Consider the following 13,117-nt stretch of genomic DNA (forward strand, 5'->3'; position numbering starts at 1 on the left):
CACTCCATCACCTTGTAAATGGGCACAGAATTTTATTATTCAAGCAGTGGCAAAGCAGGACCAGAAGCCACCAAATGTGGGTTTGATAAATAGCCCCGTGCCCTGTCCTGGTGGATTATTTCCAGTAGAAACAATGGGATAATTACATTAAAAATGTTAATTTTAAATGCGTGTCCTGCTGCAGTTTGTAGCAATTTAAAGGCAGGTAATGTTTGAGGGTTTAAATAATGAAGATAATCAATTTTTTTTTAGGTATTACAAGTAAATACATTTATTAAAAGTAAAAATTTTATATACTCAAGTAATTACACGGCTTTGCCATTTCCCAGTTAAACATAAATCGTTGCAGACAAGGGTTTAGCAACTATTTAGAACTTTTGTTCTTCTGTTACAGGGACTCTGGAAACATCAAAGCTGGATTAGAACATCTGGTAAGTTTTAATTTTCTCTTGAACATTTGCATCATCTTTGATATCTGCATTCCAAATGAACACTTTTGAATGAGCTTTGAATACCTTGAATTGAGAAAGTCAACCATTTCCCAGAGGGTCAGCCTACTGTTATTATGTGAAGGCACTCACATTTCCATTTATCTCCCCATTTCAAGGGAATTTTTAATTTTTTTTAAATTACTTTTTTTTGATGTCGAGATGAAATAAACGGGCCTACAATCCTCGGATTGATGATTGCCTTCATTATAAACAAAACTTGTTTGGTGTTGGATTTTTGGCATATCCTGATCTGAAAACAACAAACTTGTGATTAAAAAAAAAAAAAATTAAAAAAAAAAAGAGAGAGAGAGAGCCAGAGACACAATCAAATATTCCATGCATAAATATGGTGTGTTTTAGTCATTTGGAGGCTTTGAAAGAAGTGCACAGCTTTGTGTTTTCTCTTGTCTTTGCTTTATGAATAATGGATCGGCTTAAATTCCATTCAGTGCTGCGGCAGAAAATAATAATTGAGGTGCAAAATATTTTTGGGTTAAGTAAACATATTAAACCAAGTGGTGGCAAGCCAGACTTAGCATTAAAAACCCATCAGTTGATCAAAACTGGAGGAAACACAATATTGTCACAAGTCAGAAGCTGGTTGAACCTCGGATGGTTGTACCGGCAATCCCTGGAACATTAAATAGTTCATTTAAACAGGTTCTTAAATCCCATTAAGTTAAAATATTCACTGTTAACGGCACGTCTGGCTCAGTCCATCGTGAGAAGTGTTTAAATTGCTGTTTGATTTTATCATGGAATGTCTAAACAATCCACACTGTCCCATCCTGCCATGAAAATCAAACCTCGATGCCTCTGGCACAGGAGTGTCGGGAAAAATCTCTTGTTGCTTCCCATTTTGGGAATCACTCTGGGAAATACGATTTGTAGGAGCCTGGGTACCAATATCTCCCTGCATGGGATGGGAAGGATGTATCTCCTGGCACAGGTGTCAGCAGTTCCCCTTTGCAATGGTGGCCCATGAAATGTTCTCCTGCCGCTCCTGGAGTTTGACTCTGCAAATGGAACAAAGAGCCAGGTTTTTAGAGCAGTTGAAAAATCCATCTTGTTTGCTGCTTCCAGGGGTGTTTCACGTGCAACTTGAATCTCTTAAATATGTTTTGGAGGTGTTTCCTTGCTCTGCTGGTGTCAGGGAGCTGTGATCCGACGGGCTCCTGGGATTTTTCTCGTGTGTTCTGTGCCTTGACAGATGACCATGGCTGGGACTCGTTCTCAGCTGGGATTTCTGTGACAGCCTGAGCTGCAGGGCTGATTTATAACAGCACCTCATGCCTGGAGGTGGGAAGGAAGAGGCTCTGGGGGTTTGGAGTGGCCTGGGGAGGTGGGGATCAGGAATAGAGGTCACTGGTGTGCAGAGTTTCCCTGGGATTGGGACAAAGTGTGCTGGAAATCTCCTGTGCAGAGTGGTGGTACCTGAGCTGCTGTACAGGGTAACTCCCTCTGTGTTTGACTGAAGTTGTGGCTTCATTAAATTTAATTTAAGGGAACTTAAAGATCACCCAGTGCCACCCCCTGCCATGGGCAGGGACACCTTCCACTAGCCCTGGTTGCTCCAGTCTGACCTTGGACACTTCCAGGGATCCAGGGGCAGCCACAGCTTCTCTGGGAAACCTGTGCCAGGGCCTTCCCACCCTCACAGCTTCCCTTTTCCCACCCTCACAGCCAGCAATTCCTTCCCAATATCCCATCTAGCCCTGCTCTCTGGCAGTGGGAAGCCATTCCCTGTGTCCTGTCCCTCCAGGCCTTGTCCCCAGTCCCTCTCCAGCTCTCCTGGAGCCCCTTTAGTCCCTGCAAGGGGCTCTCAGGTCTCCCTGGAGCCTTCTCTTCTCCAGGGGAACCCCCCCAGCTCTCCCAGCCTGGCTCCAGAGCAGAGGGGCTCCAGCCCTTGGAGCATCTCTGTGACCACCTCAGGGCTCCTTCCAATGTCTTCTTTCATTGGAGCAACCAGAAAAAACCCCCTCAAACCCCCAGACAAAACAAGCCACTCCTTTATTAAGTGTTCACATTTAATGTTACTTCTTTATTGTTAATTTTAGTATTTATTTAAGTAACGTAAATGTTACTTCTTTGTTGTAAATATTTATTTACCAGCTTTCACTGTTTTTTTTCTTGGAGTTTGATTTCAGTGTCACCTCTCCCTGATTGTCACTGTCTCAGTTTCTGGTGGTCACAGCTTGGTGGTCCCTGGCTGGCCCCTGGACAGGGATGTCTGAGAGAGTTGTTGGCTTTCTAATGAGCTGTAAAACCAAGCAGCCAATTATTTGTGCTCACAAACAATTAATTAACGCTCTTAATAGGAATAATTATGTTTGTCTTGCTATGCTGGCAAAATTCCATGCTGGTCAATTATATTGTGCAGGCTGGAATTGTCTCTTACTGTAGCAGTGTCAGGGTGAAGGGAGGGTTGGGATTTTCCCTGTTGGAAGTGTATTATTTGAAAACAAACTATTTCACTATATATTTTTTTTTAAATGAAAGGCATTCTTTCTCGCGTATCCTAATCATTAAACCTGAGAAAAATTCCCTAAGGAAAACCACTGTGGTGTTCCTGGGAATTACGATTTTCATGCCCCTTGGTTTCTGACCAAGTTCCCCTCCTGGGTGAGATCCCTGAGGAGGCACCTCTAGTCCAGAAGAGAAGGAAGCCTTAGAGAAGGACAGGAACGTGCTGCTGGGGTACAGTTATGGTAATTTGGCATGGAATGTGGGTTTTCTCCATAAGAAAACAGGGGATTCTGTGAAGTCTCCCCCTCTGGCACAGGAAGAGCCACATGGACAGAGTGGGTGTGGGTGGATATGAGTGGATTGTCTGAACTTCATAACCTGCTTTTCTTCTCATTTGGGCAACGGGATCAAAACATCCCAAATCCCAGACTGGCTTAAAGCTCATCCAGTGCCACCCCCTGCCATGGACAGGGACACCTTCCATAGACCAGGTTGTTCCAAGCCCTGTCCAACCTGACCTTGTGATGGGACCAGAATCTTTATCCTGGAACTGCTTCAGGAAGGAGTTGTGCAGAAAGTCTCTAAGAATGGGAAATTATCCTGAAAGTAAAATGTGGAAGTGAAATCCTTTTCTGTATGAGATTAGTGGAAGGGAAATTGTGCTGGGATGTGCTGGTGGTGTCAGAACCCTTGGAGATCATGGTCTGTAGCTTGTGGTGCCATAAAAAATGCTGATGCATTTGTTTCCTTCCTCATTCCAGTCATCCACATCTTGTTTCTTGCATGTGCAGAGTTGAGACCTTTTACACATGGCATGCTTTGCTTATGTGAACTCTTCAGTCACTGCTGCTTGTTCAGGTGAATATTAAACTTGAATCTTCAACCCTCTGATTTTCATCCCTTATTAATTATAAGGGATAGTTTCACTTTGAGGTTGATACATGTAACTCTCAAAGGATTCTTCCCAATGTAAATCCCTAAAATGAGTTCTCCTGGCAGGTCGTAGTTGTGCTGGGTACCGAGATTTCCAGTTGAAAACGTTGTCCCAGCCTGAGAGGAAGAGATTGAGGGCAGGGGATGGAGGTCAAGGTGATTTTTGTGTCCAGGACATGCCCAGGGACTTCCCCTTGGGTGACCTGAAGTGCCACCAAGTTTCCAGCCCTCGCTTCCCAAAATCAGGGATGGCAGCAGCCTGGGAAGTGCTTTTTGAGGAGCAGTGCCAGGGCTTGCTGTGTCCCCACTGAGAGGGTCCCCGTGGTGTCCCCGACCTCGGCAGTGGCCCCTCAGCCAGGGTCGGCGTTTAAACACTGTCCCTCCTCTCAGCAGTCTGTTGGAAACCTTTCCAGCTCCTTCAGAAGCTTTGGATCGGGTTCATATTAGGCAATCACGCAGCAGAAGATCAATGGCTTATGAATATCCATGGAAAAAACCATTTTGTTTGGCTCCATTTGCCTACGGGGATGAAATATGGGCTCCTCCTCCAGAGGGGCTCTGGAGATCCGAAGGATTTGTGGAGAACCCACTGTCCTGAATATGTATTAAATTAATGTGCACACACCACTTTTATTTGTTCTGAGGGTTTTGTGCTTTTAGCTCCAGATATTCATCAAACAACTGTGGTATCCAACTATCATAGACAGAATATGTTAATGGGGGAATATTCAAAAGGTTGAAGTAGTTTGTTGTTGCAACAGCGACAAATTTGGTCTAAGCTTTGTAAAAGAACCCAGTTTTACCCTGTCACTTTGCATTAGCAGCCACCTCTGAAACCAGAGCAACTCCACATGAAACAGCGCCGGAGGCTTTAATGTCTTTGTGTCTTTATTAAAAAGTAAACTTTGATCATCCTCGTTTAATAACGTGCCTCCCCCAGGTTTGGGGACCGCTGACCTTTCACCCACCTGACCCTCGGGCCTGGTATTTTTTTTTAATTTGGCTTTGTTGTCCCTTCCGTATTCGCTCCAGGAATTTGACTCCCGTAAATTTGACAAGGCAGGCCGGAGCGTCGTCATGGATGGATGATGGGGCCGATGGGAGGGAGTCAATAACTCCGTGAAATATCCCAAGTATCACTTCCCTTGGCATCCTCACCAAGCCCTGACCCCGCGATGCGCTGGGGGCCGATGAGAAGCCGCCGAGGTTCGCGCGGCGCCCCGTTAGACGAGAGCGGCGCGGAATCGGAGGTTAATCTCCAAACAGATTTCCATGCTTATTACTCTAACGATCCCATCCTATTCCGCGGCGAGGCGGCGCCCTCGGCGCGCCGGGGGTCGGACGCGGGCGCTCGTTAAGCGCCGCGGTGATTGGGGTGACCCCGCGGCTCCCGTGATTGCGCCGCGTTCCGACGGGGAAATTACCGCCGGGGAAGAACCGGCGGCTCCGCGTCCCGCTCGCTCTCCCGCTCGGGGGCAAAGGAGAGGGAAAAAAAAAAAAAAACTAACAAAAGAAATATTGCATTAATTTTCAAATGATGATATTCCATTTAGTGCCTGGGCCCCATATATCAAAAAGGGGGAACTGCTCAGTTACTCTCGGCGCTTAATCTTAATGGTATCTGTGGATGTCAAGGGCACGGAGGAAATTAAATCGGAAAGTGCAGATAGACCTAAGCAGACATTATCTCTTGATGATTGCAGTTTTGATAGGTATTTCAGTGAATTTCATTTTCGCAGAATGCTGGAAGATGAGTTAGCCACCAGATTTTCTCATTTTTCTTGCCCATGATTTATGTGAGTTGAGTATAAAACTTTTTATGGGAGCGCAGTTGCGGGAGATGAGAGGGAAATTAATGCACTGGGTTTCCATCTCGGCCCCGCGCCCGATTGTCAGCGCTGTACATCCGTAATGGGGCCATCATTATTCAGGGTTGTTTACATTCAAAATATGTAATGAAATCTGTTCAGAATAATGAGGGAAATAAAAGTTTCGAAAATTGTAAAGGTCATGAAGTTTGAGAAATGATGCAATGCTCCCAAAATAACATTTAGGCAATATAAATTACATTATTATGCACCAACTCTGCCTTATAGAGACATGAAGATAAAGTGCTTTCGACTAGTAAAATGCTGTTAGTGCTCTCTGAAGTATGAGAATGTGTAAAATGTTTCTGATTTCATATTCTGGTTTTGTGCATATTGTGGAAAAAATATATAAAGGAACTTTATGGAGGGCAGTGGCTGCTTCACCAGCCCCAAGTTTAAATGCATTTCCTGGGAGGGTTTTCTCCAGCAAACAAACGCTTTGGCATAAGTGGAATTAGTTATTAATCTAATTACTGAGGCCACCGTCAAATTCAGCTTTTTAAGGGGTTCTTTCTCCTCTTCTTTTGGGGATTTTACGTGGAGGTCTTTGATGTGCTGATTGTGTTTTATTGCATATCTTGGGTGCAGAACAGCCCAACACTGGAGCGAAGCATAAATTCACCCAACTCTCTGTGGTCTGTGTCTAAAATACGAATCTCTTCGCCCTGATTTTATGCAGGTTCTCCTCAGAATAATTACGTTTCCCCCTCCACATTTTATGTTGTGTTTATTTGTCAAAAGAAGCAGCCAAAAGCAGGAAACCCAGGTAATTCTTTTAAAAGTTAAAACAGTCAGGAGGGGAGGGGAGTTGATCATTGAATCTTAGAGCAAAGAGAAAATGCACTGTTTTATTCATAGTATATGATCTTGATTAAGCTCAGATTAATTCCTGTGTAATTAGGCCTGATTTGGGGTGGGACATTAGATTATTTTTAAACTGAGTGCTGATTTAGAGATCACAAGATCCTGGTGATGCTGGAAATGCTTTTCATTTTCAAAATGTTTTTTCTTCTACTATTTTTCAATGACTGCATTTCAATCCAAAGATTCCAAAGGGAACGCGATTCCCCTTTTTCTGAAAAATTTGAATGTATTTAGAGAAGATGGTGGGAGAAAATAAACCAGTAATTCAAGGCTAAACTCCTCCTGTTCCTGATTAATCCCTGGTACCTGTTGGTTGTGCTCCTGTGTTTCCAACCAGTCCAACTGTTTGCAGAACAGTTTATAATGTGTTAATTAAACACTTTGATCAAAACCCGGGTTTATCTGATGCTATTTTTATATAAATGTGCAGCTTAATTGTAATATACGGTAGCAGAAATATAAAATTATAAAAGAGAAATGAAAATCCACATTTGGAAGCTAAATATTAATCACCTTATTGTTTTTTAAGCAGTGGGGATTGTTGCTACCTTTAATTTTGGGTTCCACTCGTCCTGTAATGCTCGGACTCAGTTCAAATTCAGCTCAGAAATTAATAAACTGAACAATTTTCAAAGGGTAAAGGAAGAACTGTAGGAATTTTTAGAGCAATGACCAGATGATGCGGATGCAAAAATCTCTGTTTCATTAACTCTTTATCAGCACATTGGACTTTTGGGGGATTGTTCCTCTATTTCCATGCAAATGTCAGTCTAACAGATGATATTCCAGGCTGCAAGTGAATAAATAGATGGGGGGTAATTTTTCAGCCTTCAGTGTGTGTCTGGATCCAATATTATCTCTATTCCCTCCCTTATTAAAGGACTCACGCAGAGTTTATGGCCGTGTAAGTTGAACATTTCCAGTAATTTTTCCTTTTTAAAAGACCCGGATTAATTTATTTTTAAACCTTATTTACAGCTCTCTATTTCTGCCGACTGCTTAATCCAGTTTTCTGTATCCACTCCCAGTAGGAAGCCCCTTTTTCCTTGCTTTTCCTCAATAATTTTCACTGAAATTAATACATTACATTTTCTGGTCCTTTTAAAGGAGCACTTGCTGCAAAAACTGATTTGGATCCTGAAAATCACTCTGTGTCTGGGAGTTTTTTGCCACAGCCTTTGATTTTGTTCCAGTAATCCATTGTTGCTTATTCCTCAAAGGTTGGTTTGGTTTTAGTCTCAATCAGATGTGATTTCCCCCCCCCCCCCTTGTGTGGAACAATCAAACGTTGTCTTTCTGGGAAGCAACGTTGATTTTTTGGGGGAACAGGTGGATCTGTATCCAGTCAGGACACTGGTCCTGTACCTGAGTGTTGCTACTGATTAATTGGATCAGAGGAAAAACTCCGACTCAGACATAAATATCATTTTACCATCCAATCTTTTCAGCTGATTTATGGCTGAAAACGTGGAGGTTTAATTCAAATAGTGCCAGATGTGCTTATTATATTCCTGTGTTATTAATTCATCTTATGAATTCTTCCCTGGGATTTTATTTTGATGTGTTTAATGTGAAAAATGGTCCTCTGACAGTTTGGAATTTGCCACCTCAAAGGCTTACGTGAGGAAAAGATGCTGATTACAAGTTCTCAATCTCTGTTGTCTTTATTTTTATTTTAGTATTTTATGCTTCTGTGAAGTGTCCTCTCAGACAAATAAGTTCTTTATTTTCAGTGTCTTTGGTAATTAATTTTTTTAATCACCTGATGAGGAATAAGTGACGGGAAAGGAATCCAACATTTCTCTGCTAAAGAAACCTCCATGATTTGATCAAACTCTATTTAAAAGCTGCTTTGTTGCCCTTTCCCTGTTGAGCCACATTTGCTGGCAGTGGGATGTACAATATTCCAGGGGAAGGCAGGCCCCTGCCTTACAGGATGGATTGCAATGGAATTATGGATCTTTGTCCCCTTTGTTGTCATTCCTTCCCTGACTGTTCCCAGCACTGACACCTCGAGGTGGCCTTTTGGCTGCTCCTGATGAGGCCCAGCTGGGTTTTCCCTGAATTGGTTGGTTTTTGGGAATGTGGTGACATAGGAAGAGTCTCCCCACGGCATTCCCTGTGTTTATCAGCATTCCCTCTATCCCACTCTCAGGGTTATCACTCTGCCTAGTTAAGCCTGTCAGTGTCCTGTATCCCAAATACTGGCTTTCCCTATAAATTGGGAAAATAAATTGGATGGGCTGCCATCATTGAGTGTCATTCCCAGATCCCCACTGCAGCTGTAAAACCATTCCAGTGTAACATGAACAGGCAGCAATTTCTAATTCCTGGCAGAGGTGGATTTTGGACCCTGATTCCTGATTTTCTGGTCTTACGCAGGACTTGAATTCAAATCTTTTGGCACTTCCAGGAAAACATCAACTTGTCTTTCCAAGCCCTGTATCCCTGTGTTTGAGAGATTGGACAGATTTGGGAGATGGGGCTGTTTTACCAGTGGAGACCCCACTCAGACAGTCAATTAATGTGGTTTGGTTTCCTTTGCTCCTTTCTCCATGGGAATTCCAGCCATTCAATGGCAGGGCTTTATCCCTAGGGAACAATCCTCTTCATCCCAGCCAACCCCAGCCTCTCTGACACCTCATTCCACGGGGGAGACCTCTCCTCTGCTTCACTCCACTTGGGAATTTCTCTTATATTCTCAACCTTGCCAACCCTTCTTTTCTTGGGAATTCATTCCAAACAACATTTGCTTTCGGTTTCTGACCCCCTTTGGAAGAATTCCCAGGAGTCTTGGGCAACCACCTCCTCAGACAACTGGGAAATGTGTGTTTTGTTTGTTCTTTTTGTTCATTACACTTTTCCTTAACCTTTTTTTTGAGCTCATCAGGTGTTGGGAAAGGTTGGATAAATGTCCCCAGGAAAAGGATGACAAGGCTGGAGTTAAAGAGGGAGGATGCATTTGTGCTCAGCTTTTGAGATCATATGTGGAGGTACCTAATTAGTGCTTATTCACTGAGTCCTTGGGGTATTGTTCAGATTTTGCTTTTAGACTGGAATTTTCCTCCTGAGGGCCAAAGGACTGTTGGGTTTGTCTTTATCAAATGCAAAGAAAAAAGATTCGGGTAAAAAAACCCACAAGAACTGATCACAATCACAATTAATTTATGTTTTTATCGAGATGTTTTAAGACAGAGAAGTCCTGTATGTAAATTGTGCCCACCCAGTGTCATTAATGATGAACAGAAGGAACTGAACATGTCCAGTTTTGGCACATTTTAGACATATTCTGTATGAAATTCCATAGTCAGCAAAATTTGGGAAGGGAGCATTGCCCCTCAGAATACTACAGGCCATGAACTGCTGCAATCTTGGGATAATACAGTTTTTCAGGGATGCCAAGAGCCACATGCTCTGCTCAGCAATATTCCCAGTCCTTGGCTCCAGCAGAAACTTGGACTCTCTTCATAAACTTCACGTTTCTCAAGTTTTTTTCCCAATTTTTCACCTTTCTTCAGTCAAAAAGGTTTGTGATTCATCCCAAGGAGCAGGAATAATTTAACAAATAAAATCTATAGCTGAATTAAAGGGTTTGTTCAAAGATATTAATTAGTAAATTAGTAAATTTAAAAACTGAATCCCCTCGAAATGTAATATTTTGGAAGCCAACCATGGCACTCCTGGCATGTCTGGAGCTGCCCATCACACACAGCAACTTGTGGGGGGGGGTTACACAAAAAACAGCAAATTTAAAGTTATGAGACACTGGTTTTAGCGTAATTTTATTAAAAATACAAAAATTATCAAAGCAGTAAGTGATGGGATTCAGTAGATGAGCTGCAAAGAAATACAAGGTAAGAAGGATGTGTCACATCTTCCTAAAACAACTGGCATGAAAAATGGAGTGCATCTAATCAAATTTTGGCTTGAGATATTAATAATAACTATTAATCAGTGGATATCTGTGGTTTGGGGTGTCCTGTGAACACCAGGAGTTTCTGAAGTGTCACTCCAGTGTGTCACCAGAGACTTTTGGACGTGGGGAAAATCAGTCACTGGAGACACTTGAGACACCTCAGGTTGTTTTAGGATGTGCTGGGTGAGGAATTTTAGGGAATTCCACGGTTGGTGGGCACCTTCACCAGCTACCAGCAGAAATACTCAGTTCTGTTATTTTTTTTTTGGCTCTGTTTGAATTCTTTACCTTCTGTGTCGTGCTCGAGACCATGAGGAAAATACGAGGGTTCATTTTGCACCCGGTGCTCGCCATCGCCCTCATAGTGTTTCCTCCACCAATCATTTTTAGGTTTCCTGAGGGCCTTTCTGAATTTGTCACTTAATGGTCTCCTAAATCAATAGTTACCTCCAGGAGCTGGTTATTATCACACATTGCTGGTTGTCCTCACAATTGCTGCTGGCTCTTTTGAGGGTCTGATGGTGTTTTTCGGCTGAAATCGTCTTTGTCCTCCTTTTCCTGAGTATTGGCCTCATCCACCGGTTGGAAAAACGCTTTCTGGGGCCAACCTAGTCACCTTTATTTAAGAATCCTTCATGTACTTGTTGTTTAGGGCATATTGATTGCTAATAAAGGCATCTGTGTGGAGTTCTCCTGCGGGTAAAGCCGTGTCCGTGAAGCAATTAGCACTTGGTGTGAGGGCAGAGGGGAAGGCGCCTCCAAAGCAGCTGCCTGGGCAGTTCCCAGTGGGATATTGCTCAGTAAAAGAAGGATTTTAGTCTGTCCTACCTTATACCAACAAGACACACTCGTACCTCCATGGCAGGAGTAGGAAAAGGAGTGGGAAGAGGGGGATCAGTTGTGTCGGGATTGGTGGAGCTCCTGTTTTATCCCATCTATCCCTGCCCTCTGGCAGTGGGAAGCCATTCCACCTTGTCCTGTCACTCCATCTCTTGTAAATAGTCTCTCTCCATCTTTCTTGTAGCTCCTTCAGGTTCTGGAAGGCCACAATTATGTCACCCTGGAACTTCTCTTCTCCAGGCTGGACTATCCCAACTCTCTCAGCCTTTTTTCCCTGGATTAACACTTGTATGGGAAATGGGGCGAAACTGGGAAGGTGCAGACTCCAACTGGTTATCAGAAAAAATGTTCCAGTGGCAATGTCTGCCTAGAAGAGTTTTCTAAGCACTAAAAATTTCCATCCCTTTGTTTTTAGTGCAGAGCAGAAAGCTCCCAAACTTTCCCCCGACGCTTCCAGAAATAATCAACTTCTGAACTCCGTGACAAATGGGGTTTGTGTATAAATTTAACTGTGGCAACGTTTGAGTGGCTTCAAATTTAGAGGGGTGGCAAGCACATTGGACACAGTGCAACATCACTGGGGAGCATTTGCATAGTGGGGACACGGCCAACAATGTGTTCCCTCAGCCCGGCAGATGCCAAGGAATACCTTAAAGGAGAGGAAAAGATCCAAAGGGAGCACGGGAGGAGTGTGCAAAGCTGGCCATATTAACCATGTTAAGGGCAGCTTTGGAGTGTGTTTGTGAGCCCTGGTGTTGTGGGTTTGTCCCCAGGAGTGAGGAGGGTTTGGTGGGTGTGGGTTCCAGCCTGGCCGTGGTGGTGGAGCTCAACCTGGTCCTGGTGCCACAGCACAACGGGGACAATATTCCTTGTCAGTTCTGAAGATTCCCTTGATAATCCCCAGCTCAGTGTGGCAGGGCTGGTTTCAGCTGGAAGGTTCTTGGCTGGTGGAAGCAGGAGCTCCCTGTTGGCGCCGGGAACGCCGGACCTTGAATCTCAAATGTCCAAACACTTCTAAGGTCAATAAATCCTCTTTTTCAGACTCCTGCTGAACAGGCCAAGGCCAGGCTACAACTGGTTCTGGAGGCAGCTGGTGAGTAAAATGATATTCTTCAGAAATACGTTTAATTTTTGTAACATCAGATAAGTTTTATCCAGTTTTTGGCAAATGTTGAGTCCCGTTCTCTGTAAGTCACTTAAATTCCAGGTTAAGATGAATCTGGTTTGCATTGTCATTGGCACTTGGTAAATCCCTTTAAGGAAATAAAAATAAGTGGTGTTTTACACTTAGACTTGACACATTTGTCCTCTGGCTGCTGCTGTTACTGAGACTTTATTCTGTGCCCTCCAAAATTTGGGGGTTTAAATTTTTTTTATTTTCTTTCCGTATTTTTTAGGACTGATCTGAATTAGTACATGTATATATTTATATTTAATTATTTGAAGTGATGGCAAGCTTTCCAAAAGGCTTTTCCAAAGCTTTCCAAACAGCTCAGATCAAGAGGCAGATCTACAAATTAATTCTCTACAGAGAGAAACGTTCCTATATTAACATTCCTATTTTGATTTTCTTATTAAACTATGTCAGCTTGTCACACAAGAAGGAAAGCTTTCAGTATTTCATATATATTGTAATAAGTCCATGTTTCTCTTTACTTTTCTATTTGCATTTTTAACTTAAAGGCAGCAATTTCCAAGAAAAATCTTTTTTTTTTTTTTAATTTTTCCCCTTTTCAAAC

At 43.0% G+C, this 13,117-nt stretch overlaps 1 protein-coding gene across 1 annotated transcript in view; it reads left to right on the top strand.

The window, feature by feature from the left end:
* Positions 1–13,117, top strand: part of RSRC1 (arginine and serine rich coiled-coil 1) — a 106,841-nt gene that overhangs the window by 51,289 nt on the left and 42,435 nt on the right. Inside the window, exons 5-6 of the mRNA XM_051781294.1 lie at positions 395–431; positions 12,420–12,471. Coding sequence (XP_051637254.1) covers positions 395–431; positions 12,420–12,471 — 89 coding nt within the window. The remainder of the gene's footprint in view (positions 1–394; positions 432–12,419; positions 12,472–13,117) is intronic.

Source organism: Manacus candei, unplaced genomic scaffold (assembly GCF_025592945.1).
Source record: "Manacus candei isolate 608988 ecotype Guabito, Panama unplaced genomic scaffold, ASM2559294v1 h1tg000015l, whole genome shotgun sequence".
In the NCBI taxonomy this organism is placed as follows: Eukaryota; Metazoa; Chordata; class Aves; order Passeriformes; family Pipridae; genus Manacus; species Manacus candei.